Here is a 25,210-nt window from a genome sequence, read left to right as displayed (position 1 = left end):
GCTGTTTAAATAATTAACAGTGATTATATCTGAATGGCAGGGTTTCAGAAATGTCTTCCTCATACATTTCTGTATACAAAAAAACCCAACCTTTGAAAAAAGTACATAATGGATAACAGTAGCACATGTAGAGGAGAGAAGCTGGTGAATTTGAGAAAGCTGGAGGCTACTCCTTTCTTAGGCAACCACACCTGCAAACCAGGTAAATTCTCAATTTAGTTCAGCAAACATTTAATGAGCGCAAACCATACAACAGGCCTGTTACTAAGTCTAAGCTTGTACTGCTCACTGCACAACAGGCCAATAATCAAGAGACAAGGAATAACGACTTTATTCGGAAAGCCAGCAAACCGAGAAGAACATGCCCCAAAGAACCATCTTGCCTGAGTTAGAATGCAGGCTTCTTTTAAAAGGGGAGGGAGTAAAGTCAAACATTTCCTGGTTCGGGTCAGCCTCTGTAGGGGATATGTTAATTTCTTCCTCCTTGCAGTCATTCACAGGTGGGCCTGGTCAGGATGTTTCCTGTGAGCTAAACAGGTATTTTAGCTTAATGCTCATTACCTGGGAAGCAGGGTTCCCAGAGATGGGCCGTTATGTATAGTTTAAGCTCATAGGCAACATCCCTTTAGTGATTAACTTGTAATAGAATGCAAAACGTTCTTCCCTGTTACAGGCCGTCCTGTAGGAAGGTGCTAGGGTACCGAATTTCACAGGCAGGTTCCCTGCCCAAGAGATCACACACTAGTCAAGGGAGCACCATTTATACATGTAGGAGAGGAAAAATAATTTTCCCTCTACCTTTCTGAGTTCTTGGCTGAGACCACTGCAATGAAAGATTAACAAGAGAAAGACAAACAGAAGTTTATTAACATGTATATCTCATGTAAACATGGGACACACTCGGAGAAATGAGTAACTCAAAGAGGTGGCTTAAAACTTCAGCTGACAGAGCATTTCAACAAAGAACAATAAATCTCTGGAGAAATGACAGGACAGAGGAAAGCAGCTGTAGGCTTTCAAGGGCGGAGATAAAGGCTAGTTAGTAAAATTTGTTATTTAGATTCCAGGCTGATTGGGCCTGAAGTTGTCTCTGGGAATTAACCTTTGTCCTTCCCTCCTGATGCGGGGAGGGGAGCACCTTTATAAATCTGTATCCTGCTTTTAGGCAAATGGAGGGGGAAGGAAAGAGAGAGGGCTTTTCTTGTATCTGCTTCTTAATTGCCTTCAGCTCACAAAAAACCTATGCCAAAGTGTCATCTTTTGGGGTGGCATGTCCTGAACTCCTACAGTCATATTTTGGGGTGGCATACATATCCAAACTGGTCTAATAATCTCCAAAGTAAACTCAAATGATGAACTGGCAAGAAAAACCCCCACAAACCAGAAACCTTGACATAAAAAGAGGAAATTCTGTTAATTCAACCTTTATTAATTACACACGCACAACTCTGCTGACAAGACATTGACACACACGTGCAATTATCCAAAACTGGAAAAATGAATTATGTGCACGTTTAAAAAACAAAATATTTCCACACTTCCAACTACACTTATTCCCAAGTTTTATCCCATAAAATACAGCACGAAAAAACTCACTGCATAAATATCATTCAAGTAAAACGCTATCTACCATAGCTGCTCGAGAACAGTTAAAACCCTGGGCTCCAGCCTTCCGAGAAGGCAGTCATGTGGCACAGTTTAAAGTTAATGATACAAGTTTACAATAAAATAGAGTTATTTGCATTGTGCTTCTGATCTTTACTTTCACTGAGTCTTTCCATAAAAATAAAGGTAGATGAACCAGCGCTTGACATAAAATTGTATTTAAAAGCTACTCAAATGGATAAAGATAATAGGTACAGAGGAGCTTTTTAGATGAGAATCCCTGCATAGCTGGGGAAAGTAAATTGAGAAGTGTTTTTTCAAGGCCAATAGACTCCCATTCTCTGGGTAATTTCATATGAGTTATGTGAAAATTGCTGGGAAGTTCTTGGTGAGAATTCACTGGAGCAAGGCCCAGAAAAGTACTTTTTACACAGTAGGTGTTCAGTAAAATGATATAATGCCTCATAAACGGGGGAAGGTCAATATCTCCCTCTTGGTTTAGATCAGGGGTTGGCAAATTATTTCTGTAAAAAGCCAAAGAGTAAATACTTTAGGCTTTGTGGGCAATACTGTCTGTGTTGCAGATACTCAACTTTGCCAAGAAAGTAGCCATAGATCATATGGTAAATGAATGGATGTGGCTGGGTTCCGATAAAATTTTATTTCTGGACACTGAAATCTGAATTTCACAAAATTTTCACGTGTCATGAAATACTATTCTTTTGATTTTTTTCCCCAACCACTCCTTTGGGAATATAAAAACCATACTTAGCTCTGGGTTGTACAAAAGCAGATGGCAGGCCAGATATGGGCTGTGAGCCAACCCCTGGTTTAATGGTCCTTTTCTATTTCACGTTATAACATACATTTTTTAAAAAATCCATCACATTTGGTTACCTTATTGAAAAATAACCCCCAAAATGTTCATTTAAAAATACTTCTCCATTTTCCCCACAACCCAGAACAATTTTACTAAACAGTAAGCTATTTCCTTTTCAAATTATTTTAATTCCAAAATTAATCAAAGATATTGGAATGAGTGTCTGGCCCTCGATTTATGTACCTGGTGAGCCAAATATACTAGAAAACTCAAAATCTGCCACCCAGCCAAGACATTCACTGATTTACAAAGTTACAAATGTATTTGAATGTATTCCTCCAAACATTTCAAGCACCAGTATTCCAGACTTCTAAGAACTAGTGTTAGAGCATTTTTATCGTTAATAGAAAACAGATGGGCACACCCAAATATTAAGTAATTAGGGTGTTACATAAAACAACCCTAAAACTAAAAAGTAGAAATTCACTGTCAATATGATGCATAGGTGATTCTGGACAGGGTCTGAGCAATGCATGTTACCAGGAGGTGGATTTCAGCTCATTCCTTATTGGGCCTTAGGGGAGATGGCTGATGTAACCCAGGGCAAACACAAGGCAGCTCCAGGACTGGCCGTGGTACTTTTGTACACAGGGACATCTCAGACCTTTAGCTATTCAGCTCCCCATGGCTCAGTGAGGGACGCTACATCCCAGCTGGGTCCAGGAGTGCCTGCCTCTAGCACTACTTTCATTCATGTTTTCCTTCTCCTCCCCAGAATATCCACAGAATGTCAGTGGAGTGTGCACACAGAGAGAGTGGAAAAGGAGGTGCTTCATCCTTGTCTATTCCACCAGGAACAGCTTTTATTCCTTTTCCTTGTATATCAGGACAGACGGAGACATGATACAGAAAAGCCTAGTGTGTTTTTAATCAGAGTTTTCCTTTCAGAGTGACAGGAAACAGTGGTCATAGGGTTTTTTTGTTTTTGTTTTTTTTTTCAATGATGAACTATAAAAACTCTTATTGGATAAAAGGTGCCTGAAGGGCAAAACCTCATGCGTCTTCCAATTGGCAATTATGGAAATTCTTTTTCCTTTTGGGATTACTGTCGTGAAAGTGCTTTCGCTCTTTTGCAGGTGAAGGAGCGGCACTTCCTAAGAACAGAAATAGCAGAGGCTGCAGGTGACAAGCCCTCACTCAGGCTCAGGTGCTGGGCAGGTGGGTACCAACCTCCGCTCACCTTGGCAAAGCCACTGCCGGACACCCAAGCGGGGCTGGGAGGTGCCGCTCATAATAATGACGACTCCTGCACTTACACTGAATTTTTACTTTTTGACAGACTTTCACTTTCTCTGAGGCTCACAATATCCCATGGAGCTAAATAAGGCATGTATAGAATCTCCACTCTCCTGAGGGATGGGGGGATGGGGGCAGGGCGGGGTTGAATGGCACATCCATGGGGACAAAGCCAGGCCAGGCCATTACTTGTGGGCCATCCATCCCACCAAGCTGCTGCTGCTGTGCTTTACTTTATGCTTAGGCTCATTTCCTAACGGAAACAACATGACATGGAAAACAGCACAGAAATGAAAACAAAATCTTTAAGCAGTTAATTTAGGACAATGGAGACTTCAATTTAAAAAATGGTCGAAAAAGGGAGAGGGGTTCCTTCATGTCAAAGAAACACAGGCAATTCCGTGCTGTTTCTGAAGTCTTAAAAAATGAATGGTTCAGCCTCTGCAGCAACACCTCGGAATACCCAGCAAGTGTCTTTAGTGCTGAGCTGGCAGGTTGCCAGGGGTGCTTCACCACCCCAACCGGCCCGTCAGTCACACTCAGGGGGCTCCCCTGCAGCCCTCCGGGTCTAAGCTCCGGAGCCGTGTGGGTGCTGGCTGCGGCATCGCCCAGGCAGTGATCCAGCCGTGACCATGGGGCTGCGGGGGCCGGCTGGCCTCACGCTGCACTTTGCTCTGAGGCAGACGGGGTCGTGGTGGGGTCCAGGGCTTCATTCTGTAAACCCTACGCTGGTTCTCGGGGAGTCTGCGGCCTCAGGCGCATGGCATATATTGGTCCCTAGTCACGTAAGGGGAGGGGTAGGATTTGCATCTGCTTAAGATTATGAGGATTGGATGAGCTTTAAAAAATTCCTAAGTCAGATACCCTTTGGGCTTATTTAAAATAATGGATGGCATGTCCCCATACATGTAGGGAAACTTCCTTTTTTATTTTTTAAAGAACTAAAGAATCTTATAAGCCTCCAAAGCACACGTACTTGAGCTCCAGATACTCATCAATGCCATACTTGGAGCCCTCTCGCCCAAGGCCGGACTGCTTCACCCCACCGAAAGGGCACTCCACGGAGGAGATCAATCCTTCGTTAACGCCAACCATGCCGACTTCTAGCCGCTCCGCCACCCTCCAGATCTGGGCTGGGTCTTGAGAGTAAAAGTAACCTGTCATGGGGATAAAGGACATGGATGTAGAACAGTCGTTAAAGACAGCGGTCCCCAACCTTCTTGGCACCAGGGACTGGTTTCATGGAACACAATTTCTCCATGGACAGCAGGGGGAGATGGTTCAGGCGGTAACGCGAGCGATGGGGAGCGACGGGAACCGGCAGATGAAGCTTCGCTCGCTTGCCCGCCGCTCACCTCCTGCTGTGTGGCCCGGTTCCTAATGGGCCGCGGACCGGTACCGGTCTGCAGCCCTAGGGGTTGGGGACCCCTGATTAAAGACATCATGTCCACAGCTGAGGACACCATGGATGACCATCTGCCTAGTCATGTGGGCCTGGAACCCTCCCTGCTCCCACGTGGAGCCCCAAGTTGGTCCTGTGCATGTCTTCATCTCAAAACCTTTGGAAATCATCTTTCTGCTTCTATTCCACTCTCGTTAATGCTCTCACCATCTCCTATCAGGACTGTTAACAATAATGAACGCTGTTCCTGTGGCCTCCTGTTCAATGCATCCTGCACACGTCTGTTAGATTATCCACGTGATATTTTTACCCAAACTTTCCAGGGACTCCTTGTTACCTATAAATAAGGTTAAATTTCTGGTGGGTATTTGAACTCTCCCTAATGTGGTTTCAATCAACATTTTCAGCTTTATCTTCCATTATTCCAGCCATTGTCACCAAACTTGTCCACCCAATCCTCTCTGTCCTATCTTACTTCACTTCTTAACTCCCTTGGTCCCCCTCTGCCCAGAATCTCTCCCCTCCGATCTCTGCACGACCAGAATGCTGCCCATCTTTGATGACCTGGTTCGGAGTGTGGCTTCCTCCACCATCCATCCCATCAAGAAGGGACGAAAGGAACACCAAACTCGGCGTTATGGAGGCACTTGTGCACACCTTACTCCGGCTTTAGGCTCTGTGAGTAGGGGCAGACTCAGTCTCAGCAGCAGAGTAAGGGACCCTACGTTGTGGACGTCCTTCCTCTGGTTATCAACAGTTCTCCTCCACCCAGAGGGGAAGCTCCAGTAGAGCACAGCTGTATCTTGTATCTTCGTCAGCACTTCATTCACTCTGGATGCTAAATACAGATTGGTTGAGTGCATTTTTTTTTTAATGCCTTATGTTTTTTTAATAAAGTCATTTATTTATTTATTTATTTATTTTTGGCTGTGTTGGGTCTTCGTTGCTGCGCGTGGGCTTTCTCTAGTGGCGAGCGGGGGCTACTCTTCGTTGCAGTGCGTGGGCTTCTCATTGCGGTGGCTTCTCTTGTTGCGGAGCACGGGCTCTAGGTGCGTGGGCTTCAGTAGTTGTGGCACACGGGCTCAGCAGTTGTGGCTCGTGGGCTCAGTAGTTGTGGCGCACAGGCTTAGTTGCTCTGCAGCATGTGGGATCTTCCCGGACCAGGGCTCGAACCCGTGTCCCCTGCATTGGCAGGCGGACTCTTAACCAGTGCGCCACCAGGGAAGCCCTTGTTGAGTGCATTTATGCACATATAATTTTGTCAGGGTCATAGGGTACATTCTGTGGCCACCTTGTCCATGTCCAAACTGAAGGATACTCTGTGAGGCTTCCTTCATTGCCCCTGATGCTCTCTGTGAGGTCGGGCGCTATCTCTTTTGTTCAGGCTTCCAGGAGCCACACAAAATGGGAGGAAAAGCCCTTGGAATTTCCAGGCATCGAGCCTCTGGGAACATGGGACTTACAGGGTGCGTGTGATTCTCCACCTGAAACACGGCACTGCTTCTTCTCCCACCACCATACCCAGCTCCAACCAGGGAGCCCCCATCCTGCATCCGGGAATGAGGTGAAAGAACACGGACTTGCACAAGCCCACCCTCGCCCCTGGGAAAGCAACGAAACACATGCTCCAGTGAAGTTGCCTTCTCAAAACCCAGGGTGACGTTTAAAAGGCCACCCTGGCATCAGCTGGAGAAGTGATTATGACAGCTACCGAGCGAGGACGGACGCCTACCTGCCAGCCCGACGTCGGCCACGTTAGCGATCGCCACCGCCTCCTCCTCTGTATCAAACCTGCCAAGTCAAGATGGGTCATCAGCAAAATCCCTAAGGGGAGAGTAAGGAAAACCAGCTGATTTCCTCCTGATTTGTTTCCCAAATAAGGGCAAGGGGTTAATCAGAGCTTTGCAGAGAGTACAGAGGAAAACACCATCACTCACTGCAACCCTGCAGAGTTCAAGGCTAGCGAGCTCGGATCAACACCAGTTCATCTCCTCTAGGAGATCGGGAGACACACAGGAAACTGCAGAGTATTCAGAATGTCGAACAAAACGCCTTAAGAAAAGGATTACGGCTCTTGCTACCTACTAAGAAGAAGAATATGTACCGATCGGACCTCCCTGGTGGTCCAGTGGTTCGGACTCCACGCTTTCACTGCTGTGGCCCCGGGTTCAATCCCTGGTTGGGGAACTGGGATCCTGCGAGCCACAAGGTGGGGCCAAAAAAAAAAAAAAGAAAGAAATGTACCGATCATAACAACTACTTTAGAAGCAGCCATAATGTAGGAGAAGGAAAACATCCAGAGGCCACTGGGGCCCAGGGCTCTAGTGTCGGCCCCACCACTTATGCTCTGAACAGTGTGATGGTGCTGGGGGTCTGTTCCCCTTGGAAATGAGACTGCTAGTGTGGAAGCCTTATGCAGCCTCTTCCAGCTTTATCATCGTATTTCTGGAACAACATTTCAGAGGCCTTTTTCTGTTGCCCCAGAACTGTAACTGGGGGCGAAACATTGTCCGTATCACAGTTCCTCAGTTCAGAGGTCCAGCAGCAGTGGCAGGCAGCCGGCCCTCTGAAGGCACCGGGCAGAGCTGGCGGACCCCAGTCAATGCAAGAGGACGACTGGGAGAGAAGAGAGCGCTCTGGGGGAGGGCAGGTCAAGGAGGGTGACCCCAGGAGAATTATTTGTTCCGAGGATGATCAGCTGTGTCTCCCAGGGCTTGGCTCTCCACCTGTAGAGAGTAAGCCATTCTACCCGCCAGAGAACAGAAAACAGGGCATCACCCATGTCCTCACTGCCCACCTGTCCCTCGAAAATGCAGTCATCGGGACTTCCCTGCTGGCACAGTGGATAAGACTCTGAGCTTCCAATGCAGGGGGCCCGGGTTCGAGCCCTGGTCAGGGAACAAGATCCCACACGCGTGCCGCAACTAAGGAGCCTGCCTGCTGCAACTAAGGAGCCCACGTGCCGCCACTAAGGAGCCCTGGAGCCACTAAGACCCAGTGCAACCAAATAAATAAATAAAAAGAAAATGCAGTCATCACATCATCAGTTGTGACATCCTTGAGGATTTTCACCTTTCTGTGCTAACGTGGGTGGTGCTCCCACCACCCTGTGTCCCAGAAGAAGTGTGAGACGAGAGACCCCTAGTAACAACTGTGTCCCCCTCCCTGACCTAATGCTTTATTTACACAACAACAACCATAATGATATCAGGCAATGTGCTAAGTGCTTTACGTACATTATGTCATTTAAACCTTACAACTGTCCTGTGAGGCAGGTACTAGTTTTTACTCCTTTTCCCATCAAGGACCCTGAGGCTCAGAGAAGTTAACCTGTTCAAGGGGACACAGGTATGAAGTAGCAAAGCCTGAATCTACACCCAGCTCAGCTCCAAAGCCTGCATTCCTAACCACTGCATCCTTTTGGAAAATGTCAAGTTCATACTCCAGGTAAAAAAAAATTTATTAAAACAAGGAAGATGAAAGTTCTCCAAGTGGTTCATTTCCCCAATGTCAGATTAATCTATAAATTTCATTAGCAATAGAAGAGAGAGAAATATTTGGAGAAATAATGACCAAGAATTTCCCAGGACTAAACAAACACTTTAGACATTAAAGAAAGACATTAGGACCTCAGGCTGAAAAAGCTCACAGTGTGCCATACCCAAGCTACCATGGTAAAATTTAAGAACGTCAAAGGCCGTGAGAAATTTTAAAAGCCTCTAAAGAGAAAAAGCATATCCCTTCACAGGAGTAAGAACCAGGTATCAGCTTTCTCAGTGACAACCCTCGAAATAAGTAGACCAAGGTGTGACATCTTCAAAGTGTTGAAGCTAGAATTTTATGCAGGTAAATTATTATTTACTTGTGACTGTGAGATAAAAGGTCACATAAGAACACACAGTTCATTTCCCACAGACGCCCTTGAAAGAACTCTTAAAGGATGTACTTCGTTACAAAGAAAAATGAGTTCAGCAGAAAGCAAGAGAGCAAGGTAGAGAACTTGGTAAATTTTGTGGTCTAAAGAGGCAATAAGAGTAACAAAATTTTTTAAATGTCACATTGAACTTAGTGTTTCCACTGATACAACCCTGCTCTCTACTTCAGCCCATCCCCCACCCAGGCCTCAAACGACACATGAACTGGATTTCTCTCCAGGTTTCCTTTTCCTTTCCTAACCTTTCTCCTGTCTTCCAACCCACTGGATGACCTTACTTGATAACGGGTGCCACAGGCCCAAAAGTCTCTTCCTGAGAGCAGAGCATGTCTTGGGTGACATTGCTGAGCAGGGTGGGCTCGAAGAAATTTTTTCCAACTTGATGTCGCTTCCCGCCTGTCACAACGGTGGCCCCTTTGGAAATGGCATCACTCACGTGTTTCTCCACCTGTGTGAAGAGAAAAAGAAGAGCCCTTGGGAAAGGTGGTCGAGGATACTTGGGAAATGTTTAAACTGCAGAAAACTGTAACTGGGTTTCTTTCTTTTTCAAATAGGTTAATGTACCCTGGTCCCTTCTGGGTAGAAAGAACCAAATACACAGAGGTACAGAGGCAAGAGGGCACATGGTGTGTACCATGCTGTCTCCTCCCAGCTCTGTGATTTTCTGGCTGTTTGCTCTTACAGTTTGTCGAACGGTCCAATATACATATGCCCATGTCTTTGCAGGCCTGATGCTCAGCTGTCTCCCTGGGATTTGTTCTCATCTCCTTCCTGGGTTAGTTCCAGGCTCTTGGATCCCATGTTGTTCTCCTCCCTGGATTTCACTTTCATTTTGTTCTAATACATTCTCCTCAAGTCGTTGTTTCAAAAAAGGTGCGCTGAAAATGGTTTACCTTCAGAGTTTTCTGACACTGCATGTCTGGTGTTTTACCTTGCATTGGTTGGTGATGGAATTTGGACCCAAAGTAATTTTCCTTCAGAACGCTGAGTGCAGGTTGGATCCCTGATCAGGGAACTCAGATTCCACATGCCAGCAGCATAGCCAAAAAAAAAAAAAAAAAAAAAGTCCTCACTCCTTTGTGGGTTTGTGGGTAGCTTTTCCCACCTCTGGAAGCTTCTTGAATATTCTGGTATGTTCCTGACATTCTAAAATTTTAATGAAACATATCTGGGTTTTTCTTTTTATTATTCTACTTGGCAATTGACGAAGTCTTTCAATTTTGAAGAATTGTTATTTTCCCCTAGCTCTGAGAAGTTTTCCTCTAGTATTTGATAATCCTATTTCTTCCATCTCAGGTCTTTCTTTCTAGAGTTCCTATTACTAAAATGGATACACCCCTCACCTCAGATCGATTTCTTTGTGCATTCCTGCCATATTTTTCATCTCTTTGTCTTTTGCTTTAAATTCTAAGAGCTCTCCTCGATTTTGTCTTCCATCTTCATTACTGAGTTTTAAAAAGATTTTGACCACCATGTTTTTAATTTCTAAAAACATTCTTTCTAGGAGTTACCTGGTGGCCTAGTGGTTAGGATTCCCGGCCTTCACTGCTGTGGCCCGGGTTCGATCCCTGGTCAGAGAACTGAGATCCCACAAGCTGCGCGGCACAGCCAAATAAATAAATAACAACGTTCTTTCTTGTTCTCATTGCTTCATTTTCATAGACCCTGCTTCTGTTTTATAGATGTACTATCTTCTCACAACTCTTGGAGAATACTATTAGATTCCTAGAAAAAATCCTGTCTGTTCACAGAGTCATCTGCTTCCTTGAGGGTCAACTGTTCTGTTTGTTCTTCTTGACCCTCCTCTGATGTGCTATGGGTTTTCCTCTAGGGCTGTTGTGATTCTTGGTTGTTCATCTTTCTAATGAAGGATGGGGTTGGTTAATTTCAATGGGTGACATGGGTGACCTCTGCTGTTTCCAGTCTCTTCCCCGAATGAGAGGGACAACGCCAAGCTTGGGTTTATCTCACTCGGCAGGCTTCACTTTAGGGGTGGCCCCATCCGAGCAAAGGGCAAAGGCAGGGGAGCTCCTCTCTGGCGTGCCTACCCTCACTCTTCAAGCTGTACTCCTCCTAGGCTGGCTGGTCTATTTCTTCAGAGGCATTTTCCTGCCCAGAGCAAATGCCTCTGTTACGTTGTATGTATTGGTGGTGGGTGGAGGGAAATGACCCAGAAAACTGTGCAGAAGTAGAACCAATGAGCACTATTTCTCCCCTCCTCCCATTGCTACCCTCTACCCCAGCCATTTCTAGAAAAGCTCCATCCTAGAAATGACACCCATTTCCTCTGCAGGCTTCCCCTGGGCCTGCCTCATCTGCTTTGACTTTTAACACGATCCCTGCTGCCTTCCAGAAGTTCATCACAATCCATGGTCCACTGGAGTCTCCCCCCACCTCCCATTCTCAGCGGAATATGCTGTAGGATTTCAGAAGAGAGAAATACAGGCTTGGGCACGGTCTGCCGTCCAGATTCACCCTTTTGAAACCCTCACCCCTTCTAATGCCCTCATAGTCCGCTGCCTGCAGCAAATCGCCATTAGCCAGCCTGGCTTACTTTCTATGATTTATATCTCTAAAAGTACCTGTAGTTAACATACTTAACAAGGCCCCATTCTACTTGACCTCAAATAGAATATGCTCTGTCCTCCTCTTGTCACATTAAATGTGATGTGCACTTTTTTCCCCCAGGTATTTACCCTGTGACTGTATGTACACTAAAGCCAGCACAATGGATTGTTTTCAGACAAGATGTTTTCTACTAAACTCTCAGAGGAAAAAAAAAACAACAAAAAAAACCCTTCAACTGTAGTTGCTTGAGGTCCTAGGAAACAGCGTCCTCTAGAGAGCAATGTCTATACAATCACTTTGGCAAGAATAACAACAAAATCTCCAGATGGGTTTCCCAGTCTGCAAACGAGCAATAACTGGGGCACTAAATGCCTAGGCCCTACTCCAGACAAATTTACCCCCAATCTCCTCAAGTAGGACCAAAGCATCTGTAGTTGTTAAAGGTACTGGGTGGGTTAAGAACCACCCCTCTGGGACTTGAATCACCGCTGGTACAGAGCCAAATTTTCTTCACTGGCTGAGTGCCCAGGGTCCAAAGTCACCTCAAAAATGCAGGTGGTACTGATGTAAACTTTAATGTATGTTCTTTATCTAGAGATAGAGAATCCCAAGGCAATAACTAGAAATGTTATCAGAGCTCTGTAAAACCCCAGTACTTCGTTGGTGTCTACCAGGGAAGGCACCAGACATGATCTTCAGCCAACCAGACTGCCCACTGGGTCAGGGCAGCCATGCCAGGGCTTGGTCCTCAGGCCCTCAGGAGGCCGACGAACAGCGATTGGGCTGTGCTTCCCACCTGGGTGCTGACCTGGCTGTAACTTGATTTTGGCTCCTCAGCTGACCCAGGAGGCTGGCTGTGCCCCCTTTTTTCCCCACACACAACCTCCAGCCTCCATTTTCTACTAAAATTCTATTGAAATCCTTTCTACCAGTAAGGACTTATCTAGGGAGCATACCGGATGTTTGGTATTATAAGAAACCTCCTTGTAGGCAACTCTAAAGAGGATTATTTTTTTAAAACAGTAGAACAAGAAGAGAAAACTCACCTCGCTAGTAGTCAAGAGTGTGACATTTGAACAAACAAATCCTTGCTTAAGGAGTTTCCCTTTCTCGCCATCTCTAAATCTTAAACATGATTTCTGTGGCTCTACATCTCCTGCCAGGATGTTTTCGCCAAGGATTCTTCTGCAAGGGCATTTTGTTTTCAATGCCAGCCAGCAGTTCAGCTGAAACATAAACGATCTCAAAAACAAAGCCTTTTTCCTTTCCTTTTAGGTGTTCCAAAAATTAAAGAACTTTGTATTTCAGGATCTTAATTCCTGAGGCAGCAGGACAGAATTATCACCACTGTAAAAGAAAATTTAGGGAGAGCAGTAGGAGAACAGAAGTGACAGATGTCATGGGCACTCAGTGAAATGACGGAGCTGGAAAAGCTTATAACCACGTGGTGCCACTCAGTTTATACAAATTGGCAGAAACTCAGTTGTTTTCCCAATTTCTCCATCGTTTCCAAAACCGCCTTGCTGGCCACCTTACCAGAGTGGTTTTGCTAGTTAAGCTTCTGATACTGAAACCATGACATTGAACAGATAATAAAACGAACTTACCTTTTCTACAGCTTTCTCATTAATTAACGGGCCTTGAGTAGTTCTCTCCTCAAATCCATTACCCACATGCAGGTTTGTTTTAATTGCCTCGGCAAATTTTTTCACAAAGGAGTCATGGATACCCCTTTGCACCAAGAAACGGTTTGAGCAAACACAAGTCTAGACAAAAAGAAACAAACTCACACTGACAGTCTGTTGGAAGCTATTGACCCAACCAATAACCGTGTGACTGCTGCTACCTCTGAATGTGAATGCACTTTCCCGGGTGATTCCCGTCCTGTGTTCTACCTGCTATGTTCCTCCCCATGTGGGCTTGGCCCTAAAGACAAACGTGCTGAGTGCATGTACTTCTCCAAGCCCCTCTACAGCCGCCACATCTCTGTGGTTAAACAGGTAAGCGAGGATAAATATCTGTGCACAAAAAACCAAAAAGCCACCTAACCCAAGTCTTTTCGAATGGCTCCTATTGGAAAGAATAAAACCAACACAAGAAACTGTAACTCCCTGAGACAGTGATGCTGCAGTGACAGCAGAGCTAGATGGAAAGGGATTCAGAGGCTAACTTACATCCACTAGCTTATTAAACCTTTCAAGTGCTTGGCGGAATCCGAGATTTTTGAAAATGGACGCAAGACCATTCTTCCGTGTCAGCCTAAATTATTGAAAAGCCCTTTGCTTATTATTTTTTCTAATTAGACCTAATATTTAAAAATTATGTAATATAAACACATTACAGGAAATGTAGTTACCCTTGATACATTTTCTTCTTGGCTTTTTTCTTAATCATGTATTTTTCTAATAGAAACAAGCCTATAGATAATTTTGTATCCTATGCATCTTTATCGGCTTAAAGCAATACACCCCAAAGTTGTAGCTTTATAAGTGTAACTCTGAAGGTTACTCACCTTGGTATTTTGTGTTTCTAAAAGGAAACATACCAGTTTCTGAAACAACCAAGCTTATTAGGTTATGTGAAAGGAGAAAAATTAATTACCAAAGGCCAAAACAAAGATGAAAACTATTTAATATGGAATATTATACAACATTTCACCTTTTTTTCCCCCAGATAACCTTTCAGGAGTTATCATTCCATTTCTGGAATGCATTTGAAACTGCTTAGTGATGGTACTCCAAGACAAAGTGCTTAAGAATATTGTATAAGAAGCCAGGATCCTGGCAACAGCTTGCATAGAAGTTGGGAGACCGGGCCCTAGGTTCACAGTCCCAGATCCTGAACCCAAGGATGTATGACTTCAAGTCAATTAGTCTTTCTAGAGTTTCATGTCTTCAGCTGTAAAATGCAAGTTTTGTGTCAGATAACTGGGACGGTCCCTGCTAGATCTAATGCTCCAGGATTCCCTACAAGGTGTGAGCTCAGGCCACCACTCTCCCAAGGACAACCTGGACCCTCCTTGGGCCACTGTAGTGTGTGCAGCCCTGTAGTGGGTGACTGTCATGCCCCCTCCATCTCGGGAAGAATGAGATCCAGGCAGCAGGGCTTTGAGTTTTTCAAGGCGCCATCTCAACATTTTCCTCCCTTCTCTTCCTTAAGACTGTAGGCCTCAGACCCTAGGTGTTCAGGCTATTTTGTGCCTGAGGAGATGTTTAAACCTGTTCAGCAGAGAAAAGCCCAGCAAGGTAAAACTATGAAAATAACCAGATTCAAAGAGGAGATGAAAGATGAGAAGAGAGAACAATTTGATTAAAAGGCATCTGCTGTTCAGGAAATGCCTTGAAGCCAGGGATGATGACTTATGTCTCTTTGGACCCTCTGAGCCTAGCAGAGTCCCAGGCAAAGAGAGGGCACTTACTAAACACCTGATGAAAGAGGACGTGGACAAAGAATGAGGGAAATGTCCTCCCAGGAGGTGAGGAAGGGGGTAGGATCTGTAAAACACACAACCCAGAAAAATGCCCTGGGACTCACCTGTCCAGAGTTTCTAAATTTGGACGCCATGGCCCCAGCGACAGCCTGGTCAACATTGGCACTGTCGAACACGATGAATGGGGCATGGCCGCCCAGCTCCATGGACACCCTTTTCACAGAGTTTGCCGCATGGTGCAACAGGACCTGGGAGCAGATGAGAGGATGCCGTGAGCACTGAATCAACTACATGGACCTGTAAGCCTTTGTTTCAAAAAATTACCCAGTAGTGGAAAAAGCCAGGTGCACAGTAGTGTATACGAGATGACGGTTTGCATAAGAAAAGGGGAAAATAAGAATCTATATGTATTCATATTTGCCTGTATTTGGTAAAGAAACACGAGGAAGATAAAGAAACTAAAAATTACTTATAAAAGGGAGGAAATCGGAGATGGGGGTGAGGGTGAAACTTCTGAATATAAACATGTTGATATTGTCCCGATTTTTGAACCATGTCAATGTATGACCTATTAAAAAATTCTGATAAATTTGTTATGATAAGCATAAAAAATTATGATAAAAATTATGATAAAATTATCATATTATAGAGATATGCTAATAAAATCACCCATAACCCCATAACCCATAGCTTACCACTGATAAAACCTTAAGGTATATCCATCCAGAATTTGGCCACACACACCAGGGACATGTGCCTTTTTTTTTTTTTTTTTAAAGAAAACAGGATGGTAGAGTTACGCAGCTTTATAACCTGCTTTATCTTCCCAATTAGTCATATATCTGGAACATCGTAGCATGCTCACAACACTTTAAACACACCCATATCAGCGTGTGTTTCTAGAACATCCTTTAGCTGCTTGCCTAGTATTCCATTGCAGAGCTATTCATTCATTTATTTATTCAGCCCCCATCTGTTGTAAATTTAAGTTGCTTCCAATTCCTTACTATTAAAACAACACTGCAATTATTCCCTCAGTATAAATATGTAGAAGTAGAATCACTATAACAACAACAACAAAAAGTATAATCACTAGCTCAATGCACAGCTGTAAGGCTTTTTGATACATATAACTATTAGGCTTTAAATATCCAGGAAGAGATTCTTATGGCCTAGGAAAGCTGCCCAGGGATGTTTGCTTTATTACACGATAGTAGGTCTTTGTCCAGTCACAGCTACGAGAACGATGGACCCGCTTGGATGGTTCAAGTGAAACGAACAGTGGTCAAAAGCCCAAGGTCACTCCAGGACTGGTCCCTGTGATACACAGCTGTGGGTTTTATGATAGGTCTCTTAGTCAAAATTCAGAAAAGCTGGAAACTTGCTTCAGTGCTGGTACTTCTCTATATGCCCAGATGTTAATATTCCAGCAATGAACTAGTAAAAACGGTCTTCTCAATGAAATGTTACTATTCAACAAAGTAGTACAAGTTTTAAGATTAAACCTATTTCTTTTTTTAAAATTTATTTTATTGATGTATAGTTGATTTACAATGTTGTTAGTTTCTGCTGTACAGCAAAGTGAGCCAGTTATATATACATATATATATATATGTGTGTGTTTATACTTTTTCATATTCTTTTCCATCATGGTTTATCACAGGATACTGAATATAGTTCCCTGTGCTATGCAGTAGGACCTTGTTGTTTATCCAGTCTATATATAATAGTTTGCATCTGCTAATCCCAAACTCCCACTCCATCCCTCCCTCACCCCCCCTCCCCCTTGGCAACCACAAGTCTGTTCTCTATGTCTGTGTGTCTGTTTCTGTTTCGTAGATAAGTTCATATTTTAGATTCCACATATAAGCAATATCATATGGTATTTGTCTTTCTCTTTCTGACTTCACTTAGTATGATGATCTCTAGGTCCAACCATATTGCTGCAAATGGCATTATTTCATTCTTTTTTATGGCTGAGTAGTATTCCACTGTATATACATACCACACCTTCTTTATCCATTTATCTGTTGATGGACATTTAGGTTACTTCCATGTCTTGGCTATTGTAAATAGTGCTGCTATGAACATAGGGGTGCATGTTATCTTTTCGAATTATAGTTTTGTCTGGATATATGCCCAGGAGTGAGATTGTTGGATCATATGGCAACTCTATCATATGGCAACTCTATCGGATCATAGTTTTTTGAGGAACCTTCATACTGTTTTCCATAGTGGCTGCACCAATTTACACTCCTACCAACAGTGTAGGAGGGTTCCCTTTTCTCCATACCCTTTTCAGCATTTATTTGTAGACTTTTTAATGATGGCCATTCTGACTGGTGTGAGTAAACCTATTTCTTTATTTTCTTTTGAATTTTTAAGAAATGCTCTCTGCCAGGCCATTGATTTTTCTGATTCTGCTCACTCTTGGGTCGCTTGCTTCCACCTGTGTCCTCTGACTGCGTCTTCTTGCTACTCAGTGCCCATGATGAGGGCTTGAACCTGGCTCTGGCCTTCATGACCCCTGTGGCACTGCCTGCAGTCCTGCTACGTCTTAAGGAATCCTTTCTGCTCCAGTTCCCCCTGCTGACCTTCTCAGGATCTCAGCTTCCAAAGCCCTAGAAAGGGACCGTGAGTGCCCAGCTCATCTCTCTATGGCCAGGTCACTCGTCCTAGGTCACTGGCCAGCCTATGAATCTGTTTTCCTCGTGTCAAATGACCACTCATGGTTGAATTCTCTGCGGGGGAACAGATGAGGTATTATGTGCTATAAAGCATGGCTGCTGTCCAGGCAGCAGGCCCCAGGAGGGGTGGTCCCCCTGGAAGCAGTGAGGGCAGGGCAGCATCTCCAGAACAGGCTGACCAAATGGGGTTCAGCAGAGGCAAGATTCTGCGGTCCAAGATCAGCTCAGCCACTGATCCTCTGCAAAGATCAGCTCAGAAGAGGCCCTTGGCTATTCCTTTATCAGTGATTCCTAGCACTCTTCCCTTTAAACCACTTGAAGTGAATCACTGTCCTGTGTAAATAATTTAAGAGGCACAGTTGGACTTGGCAGGAACATGGTCCACATTTTCCTTTGGGGTCTATCCAATGGGGATAGTTCGCTGAGCAAAGCAAGGTTGAGCAATGAGTGGCTGGCCTCTGCCCAGCATCTGAGAATTTCTCTGGCTTCAACGGCAAAGGTTTACAACCCTTTTTCCCAGGCCTCTCTCTTTTTCTCTAACTATTGATATCTTGAAACCCTCCGAGAGTAAGTTTGCTCTGCAAGATCCATTGATCAGGGTGGTAGCAGTTTATGGATCTAAAAATTCCTGCTTCTGGAATGAACGGCAGGCTTCCCAAGTGTGAGTTTATGGCGTGACAAATGCAGTTATGGTTGGGAGCTACTAAAAGTGCTTTATTCTCTCCTGCTTCTCATGGTGTCAAAAAATGACCAGTTTCACCAAAACTTTCAGATTAGATTTATATTATTTTTATCTGATATATGTTTATGTACTCTCTAGCATGAGTGTGTGTGTGTGTGTGTGTGTGTGTGTGTGTGTGTGTGTATAAATACCAGCAGAAAAAAGTTTACTATCTGGAGAGAAACACCATAAATAAGAACTTTTGTTCTCCTCTGCTTTTTTTCTCTTTTGAACATTTTAAAGGATAAGTAAAAATGCACTCACAGGCACACAAATGAAGTTTTCAGGAAAGAACTTTTCAACATATGAGGGGGGAAAAAAAACGAAAAAAAAAAAAAGACCTTTCTGTTTCTGTTAGCACCTTTATACTAAACACAATTTTTGTTCAATTCTAAGACATCCATTTCTTTAATTCTAGATTATGAAAGAAACATGCATTCCAGAGTTATGGGAATTCCAAAGTTATGGACCACTTTCAGCTACTTCACATGCAACAAATAATGGGAACCTTGTCTACCCCTAAACTTTCAGTTTTGTCAGATAGAAACCTGGGTCATGTCACAATAAGGAACAGCATCCAAATATCTCCAGAAAATGATTGGTTGTTACATTATGGGACAGAGCTTTAAACACTCTACCAGAAATCTTCCTACAAATGGTGATCGAGATGAAATAGTATTTTGATACTCTATAAAGACAAGATATTAGAACGCCATTTCTTTTTTTGAGACTTGAGTCACATACCTTTCCGGTGGCTGTTGAACCAGTAAAGGAAATTTTAGACACTAGGGGATCCGTGCAAAGTGCTTCCCCTACTTCCTTGGCCTTCTTTTGAGAGCAGGGAATAACGTTGTATACACCCGGAGGAATTCCAGCCTGGTCTGCAAGCTGTAAAGAGAAACAACAAACGTGCCAGCAAATGATCAAACTGGAAAAACAGAAAAGAGAAATAAATAGATGTTTTAATCTAAAAAGTAATGGCAAAAAAAAAAAAACTAGGCTGACTTTAGGGACAGAATATATTTGGAACTGAAATAAGATTCTTAATAGTGCTAATGTGATATTAATATGAATGTGTTGTTGGAAGTTTCTGTATGAATTTAAGCACTATTTTATTGTGTGAGAGAATACATATATGTATATTTCCTAGCCCTGACACTAAAAGGCCTAGAAACAATGACCAACTAGTAGCAATGACCATCCCTAGTGCCCCAAATGTAGTCTTAAAATATAATTTCCTACCAGAAGAAATAAGGGCTTTCTGCAAAAATGGTTAATCCCAGGTCTGGGGCAAGAAATATATATAATAAGTCTAAAATATCTTGTCATACTAGCAAGGAAGGTCTCAAAAACTGTTAGAGTTATGTTAAAAGATAAAAGAGCCAACTCGAAGAGGCTGCCATTGGCCAAAAATGGGGGCAATCTGAGCTTCATCAAGGATAATAACCGCAGCAAACTGAAACTCATCAAATACGTTAAAATCTTCTAGTACATAATGCTACTAACAAACTAATTGGGAACCTTAGGCAGATGACAGGAATAGATGCATTAATTTGAAAAACTGTAAATAAAAAGAAAGAATCAAACATACTGTCTTTCCTATGGGAATTTACCACTGGGTAACCACACAGGAGATGATGGGTAGCTTTGATTTATAGAAGTGGTCTGGTGAATAAATGAAAGAAAAAGGAAAGAATTCAAATATCACCATTTTTGCACTCCTAATGAATTAACAGACTGAGCAGCATTGCACAGCAATGGCTGCAAATATGAAAACAGAGACACCCAGACATTACTCGCCTCCTGACAAAAGGACACAAAATGGGCTCGAACCCAAGTCTGAGGAAGCGTCTGGATGCAGCTGCCAATCTGTGGAAAGTGCAGCAGACGGGAACACGGTGCATGGTGTGCCATCTGCAAAGCCCAGACTATGGGGAGCTCTACTGGTCAAATGTCTCGCTTCTTCAAAAGATAAATTGTAAGGGACAGAAAAGGATGAAGGGGAATGTGCAGAATAGAAGAAACTCATCAAACATTCCCAATTTTTAAAAAGTGAAGGCCACTGCAGGAAGCCTGAATCTTACTCTGAGAGACATGAGAAGCTATTAGAGGGTTTTAAACAGAAGAACAAGATCTGACTGATGCAGATTGAGCTGGAGAAGGGAACGGTAGATTAAGAGGTGCCCTGAATCTGAGAAATGCCCACATTTTAGTCACATTACTATGACTTAATAAAAATGATGGCTAGATATCATTTTTAGGGTAGCCTAAACAATACATTGCCTACAGATGACAGAAAACTCCCCCATCTGTTATTTTTTTCTAAAAAGAACATCATCTGGGTTAAAATAATGGCTAGTGAATTAAAACACAACACCATCAAACAGGAGACGCAGGCAAAGAAGGAGGTTTCCAAAGTCTTTCCTTCTGTCCCAGGTAACATCCTTTTTTTGGACTCTGTGCAGAGAGGCTCACCGCGGCCAAGGCCAGGGCAGAGAAGGGCGTGTCCTCGGCAGGTTTCACCACCACCGTGCAGCCTGCTGCCAGGGCGGCCCCCACCTTCCTCGTGATCATGGCGCTGGGGAAATTCCACTGGATCAGAAGAGAGAGGAGGTAAGTGAGAGGAAGGACTGCCCCCTGGTCCAAAGGCAGGCAGGTTGGGAAGTCAGCAAGCAAATCCCAGTGCACAGCTGCCTGGCAGAGCTCTTCTTGCACAGGTGAGCTCTTAGAACACCTGGTACCTGCTGACTGCAGGGACTGGGGGAGACAAAGGCTCATAGAGACAGGAAACATCTTCAGAGTTTAAAACAGTACAAAATCATCTACGCTGGGGACAGCCAACTTTCTCTGTAAGGGGCCGAGTAGTAAAAATTTTAGGCGTTGTGCGATGTCCAGTTTCTGTCACGAGGACTCAAGATCACAGACAATACAGTATGTATATGAATGGGCGTGGCTCTGTCTCAATAAAACTTTATTTACAAACACAGGCAGCAGGCTGGATTTGGCCTGAGGGCCGTAGTTTGCTGACCCTGTGGGGGAAAATATTAGCAAAGGTGATTTTTGAAAATGGTAGATGATATATTACTTTCCTCTCTCTATATATTTATAGATAGCTCTCTGTACACAACTGTGTATCTATAGTAACAATGTTTTATTTCAGCAAAAACTCATATAGTGCTTATTCTGTCCCAGGCACTGTTCTAAGCACTTTTAAACTATAATTAATTAAATCCTCATCACAACCCAATGAGGTTGGTATTTTTCTCCTCATTTGCAGGTTTGGACAAAGTGAGACAGAGCAGTTAAGTAATTTGCTCAAGGTCACACAGCTAGTGGAGAGTCGGCTCTGAGTCAAACCTGGTCAGTCTAGGCCTTGAGGGGGGCAGTTCTCTGTAACTATGGTGAGCAGGGAAAGATAAGCAGTCTTGAGACCAGCTGGCAGACATTGTAGAGAAGTTAATAGGGGATCTAGAAGGTGGACCCAAGAAAGGCAGTTCATGTAGAGAAAGCTGGGTGCCCCGCAAGTATACTGCAGCCCTATCCAGGCAGACACAATATCTTATTTTTTAGCCTTTTTACTTTCAGAACCTGGCCCAGTGCCTGCTGGTAGATACATAAATACTTTGCTGTTGATGATAACCATAAATTAAGCATAAAATTTTCTCAAAACTGTAGCACATTTAAAAATTGTCAAATCTTAAGTCTTTTTAAAAAATGATAAATACCAGAAGATCTTTTCAGATGTACTAGGCAATGACAAGAAGAAGCCTTTATGCTAAGTCAGAGGAGCCCCTGGGTCCTCCAGTGGGTCATCCCCCTTCTGCAGGCATTAGAAATGCCCCCTGGCCACCACCACACCTCTCACACCTATCACAGAGGACCAGGAAACACACCTCCACATGCAGCAATGGCATCAGGAAGCCAAGAACAGGTGACAGAGCTAACAGGATGAGCACACCTGCTCAAACCCCACTCAACCTCCTCCCCTAGGATCTTGCAGATCCTGCCACATACTGGGGTGATGACTGCGGCCACACCGAGGGGCTGCTTGAGGACCAGGCCCCGTTTTTCTTTTGCTGGGGTGTAGATAATGTCTCCGTAAATGCGGCGGGCTTCCTCTGAAAACCACTCCAGGAAATTTGCAGAATAGAGAATTTCTCCCTGTGCCTCCTGTAGTGGCTTTCCCTAAATTAAATCAGAAAAGGACACACTCATTACCTTCTAATAATGAAAGCATGATTCTGAGTTTCTAAATTCTTCAAGGATGCAAGCAGAGCAGAAAAGTCTCCCATTACAAAACCCACAGGGTAGTTGAGAAATTTCTAATGAGGAATGGAATATTTCCTGCCACATCAGTAAACAAAGGATGTCACAGTCATCAGCGATTTGCAGCCCTCCAATGTGAGCTGGTGAGCCCTGAGTGAACTCAGGATGTGAAAACACAGGATACTGGCCCCAGAGAGCTGAGGTGCATATCAAAGAAATGATTTCAGTGAGCCCAGACTCTTGCATCTTCCCATACAAAGAAAAGCCCTAAATTCCTAACTTGAGATCTGGTTTTCTTTACAATAATCTTTTGACATTCAGACTACCTGCTCTTTGTTGCAAAACTTCTGTATAACCTGGCTCTGCACTTCACCTCCTCAGAGCAGTTCTCTCAGGGTTACTTGAGATGCTGCCTCCCGGGCTTGAAGTCCTAAAAATTCCCGCCGAATAAAACAAAACTCTCAACTTTTAGGTTGTGAATATATTTTAAGTCAACACTAACCTCAGTGTGTCTTAGAAAGCAGAATCACAAATGGTGATGGAAGGAAGCCTGCCAGGCTGATAGGCATTGAGTAGGATAATCAATAGTCAGCTTAGAAACCCCATTAGGGGACTGTAGATAGAGAGGGATTTTTAGGGGGCTTTGGGAGACCACAGTAAGGTTAATGATCACTCAAGAAAGTAATGGGAAAATCCTGAAACAATGTGGGCTTGCTTGACTCATAAAGCCGAACAAGTCGCTTAGCATTAAAGCCAGATTGGCTTGCTTAACAACAAAATCAAGCTAACTTGATTAGCAACAAAATTATACAACAGAAGCATGAGACATGCCCCAATACAATAAAACAGTGGTGGCATGAGACCTACAAGCTGCCCGGTGGTGTCATCAAGTTAATGACCCCCAGCACATGCTCTGTGAACACACACAAAAATCATTTATGGAAAGGACATTTCAAAGTGAAAGACCCTCATTGTAGTGAGACCTGAAATAATTTTTCCAAAGTGCCATGACAGTCCTGGCCTGACCATGTAGGGACAAAAAACCCAAAGTGGAGGCGGAGCCGATGACGGAAGCGGGATACCTACTCAAGAAAGACAAAGAAGGTCTTCTCCCCCTCCCCTCTCTTCCTTTGATTATAAAAATGTAACCCACTAAGTACTTGGGGCAGCGCAATGCTTGCCTGCCCGCTTGTAAGCCTCACAAGCAACCTATTCTAATAAATCACTTAAAAAAAGAAATAAATTTATATATTTATTTATTTATGGTTGTGTTGGGTCTTCGCTGCTGCACACGGGCTTTCTCTAGCTGAGGCGAGCGGGGGCTACTCTTCGTTGCAGTGCACGGGCTTCTCATTGTGGTGGCTTCTCTTGCTGCAGAGCACAGGCTCTAGGCACACGGGCTTCAGCAGTTGTGACACGTGGGCTCAGTAGTTGTGGTTCGTGGGCTCTAGAGCGCAGGCTCAGTAGTTGTGGCACATGGGGTTAGTTGCTCCGTGGCATGTGGGATCTTCCCGGACCAGGGCTCGAACCCGTGTCCCCTGCATTGGCAGGCGGATTCTTAACCACTGCGCCACCAGGGAAGTCCTAAATCACTTCTCATCTATCACTTTGCCTCTCGTTGAATTGTTTCTGTGCTGAGACATAAAGGACCAGGCTCCTTGGAGCCCCCCGAAATGACACCTAACAATTTCAAGACCACCCTGAGCCACAATCCTCATTTGCATTCTCAGTATGTTTACAATTAGGAGGGGGCACCTAGAACTGCCTCTTCAATTTTTTTTCCTTCTAATATCTTCTAAATGTTGTGAACAGTGGAAAGTAATTTATTAGAGCAACCAAAAAACTGGTACCTTTGAAAATGTACAAAAACAACATGAAAAAATCAATCAAAGCAGTCACACGCTAAAAACCTGGAATGGTGGAAAAGCAGTATTCACAGAGTTCCACTCAAAATCTATTTCTTGCATATTATTAAATAGGCGTGCCTGACTTAATTTTGTGCCCAGAATAAGAATTAGCTGATATCTGATCATTAGGCAAGGAATTCACGTTTTCTTTAGCTACAGCACTGAAGTTAGAGGCTTCCCCATGCTTCAGTCTAAGAACTCCTGGACAATTTCTTCAGGTAGTAAGTTAGGGTCCTGAACTTACACTTTCAGCTGTGATTATCTTGGCAAGGTCATCCTTATTTTGTATCATTAAGTTGTACCATTTCCGAAGTAAAGAACTCCTCTCCTGAAAAAGAATTAAAAAATAAATAGTAAAATGCCAAGTGTAAGAGAGACTATTAAATAATCTTCAGTTTCCTAAAATATTTGCTGTGTGGTCTCATTCTTGGGGAGACATACATTAACCTTTCCTTTTTTTTTAATTGAGGTATAATTGACATACATTATATTTGTTTCAGGTGTACAGATCTTTCTTTGATAAGTGATAACAAAGATCCAATTTCAAGTTGCATCTAACAAGGTGTGCGGAGTC

General features: G+C 43.7%; 1 protein-coding gene across 4 annotated transcripts in view; it reads right to left on the bottom strand.

The window, feature by feature from the left end:
• Positions 1-1,408: 1,408 nt before the first annotated feature.
• ALDH5A1 (aldehyde dehydrogenase 5 family member A1) overlaps positions 1,409-25,210 on the bottom strand; it is a 29,785-nt gene continuing 5,983 nt past the window's right edge. Inside the window, exons 2-10 of one of the 4 annotated variants that reach the window (XM_036868853.1) lie at positions 24,881-24,964; positions 22,478-22,648; positions 20,939-21,055; positions 19,208-19,351; positions 15,160-15,303; positions 13,233-13,391; positions 9,336-9,505; positions 6,856-6,914; positions 2,339-4,878 (exon numbers count right to left, since the gene is read on the bottom strand). In XM_036868853.1, coding sequence (XP_036724748.1) covers positions 4,673-4,878; positions 6,856-6,914; positions 9,336-9,505; positions 13,233-13,391; positions 15,160-15,303; positions 19,208-19,351; positions 20,939-21,055; positions 22,478-22,648; positions 24,881-24,964 — 1,254 coding nt within the window. In that variant the 3' untranslated portion in view covers positions 2,339-4,672. Of the gene's footprint in view, positions 4,879-6,855; positions 6,948-9,335; positions 9,506-13,232; positions 13,392-15,159; positions 15,304-19,207; positions 19,352-20,938; positions 21,056-22,477; positions 22,649-24,880; positions 24,965-25,210 lie in introns of those variants that run through there. The other 3 variants (XM_036868854.1, XM_036868855.1, XM_036868856.1) reach the window with 3 other exon arrangements.

The sequence above is a fragment of the Balaenoptera musculus genome, chromosome 11 (genome assembly GCF_009873245.2).
Source record: "Balaenoptera musculus isolate JJ_BM4_2016_0621 chromosome 11, mBalMus1.pri.v3, whole genome shotgun sequence".
NCBI lineage: Eukaryota > Metazoa > Chordata > Mammalia > Artiodactyla > Balaenopteridae > Balaenoptera > Balaenoptera musculus.
The sequence above is the reverse complement of the archived record's forward strand: the minus strand, read 5'-3'. Positions and strand labels throughout refer to the sequence as shown.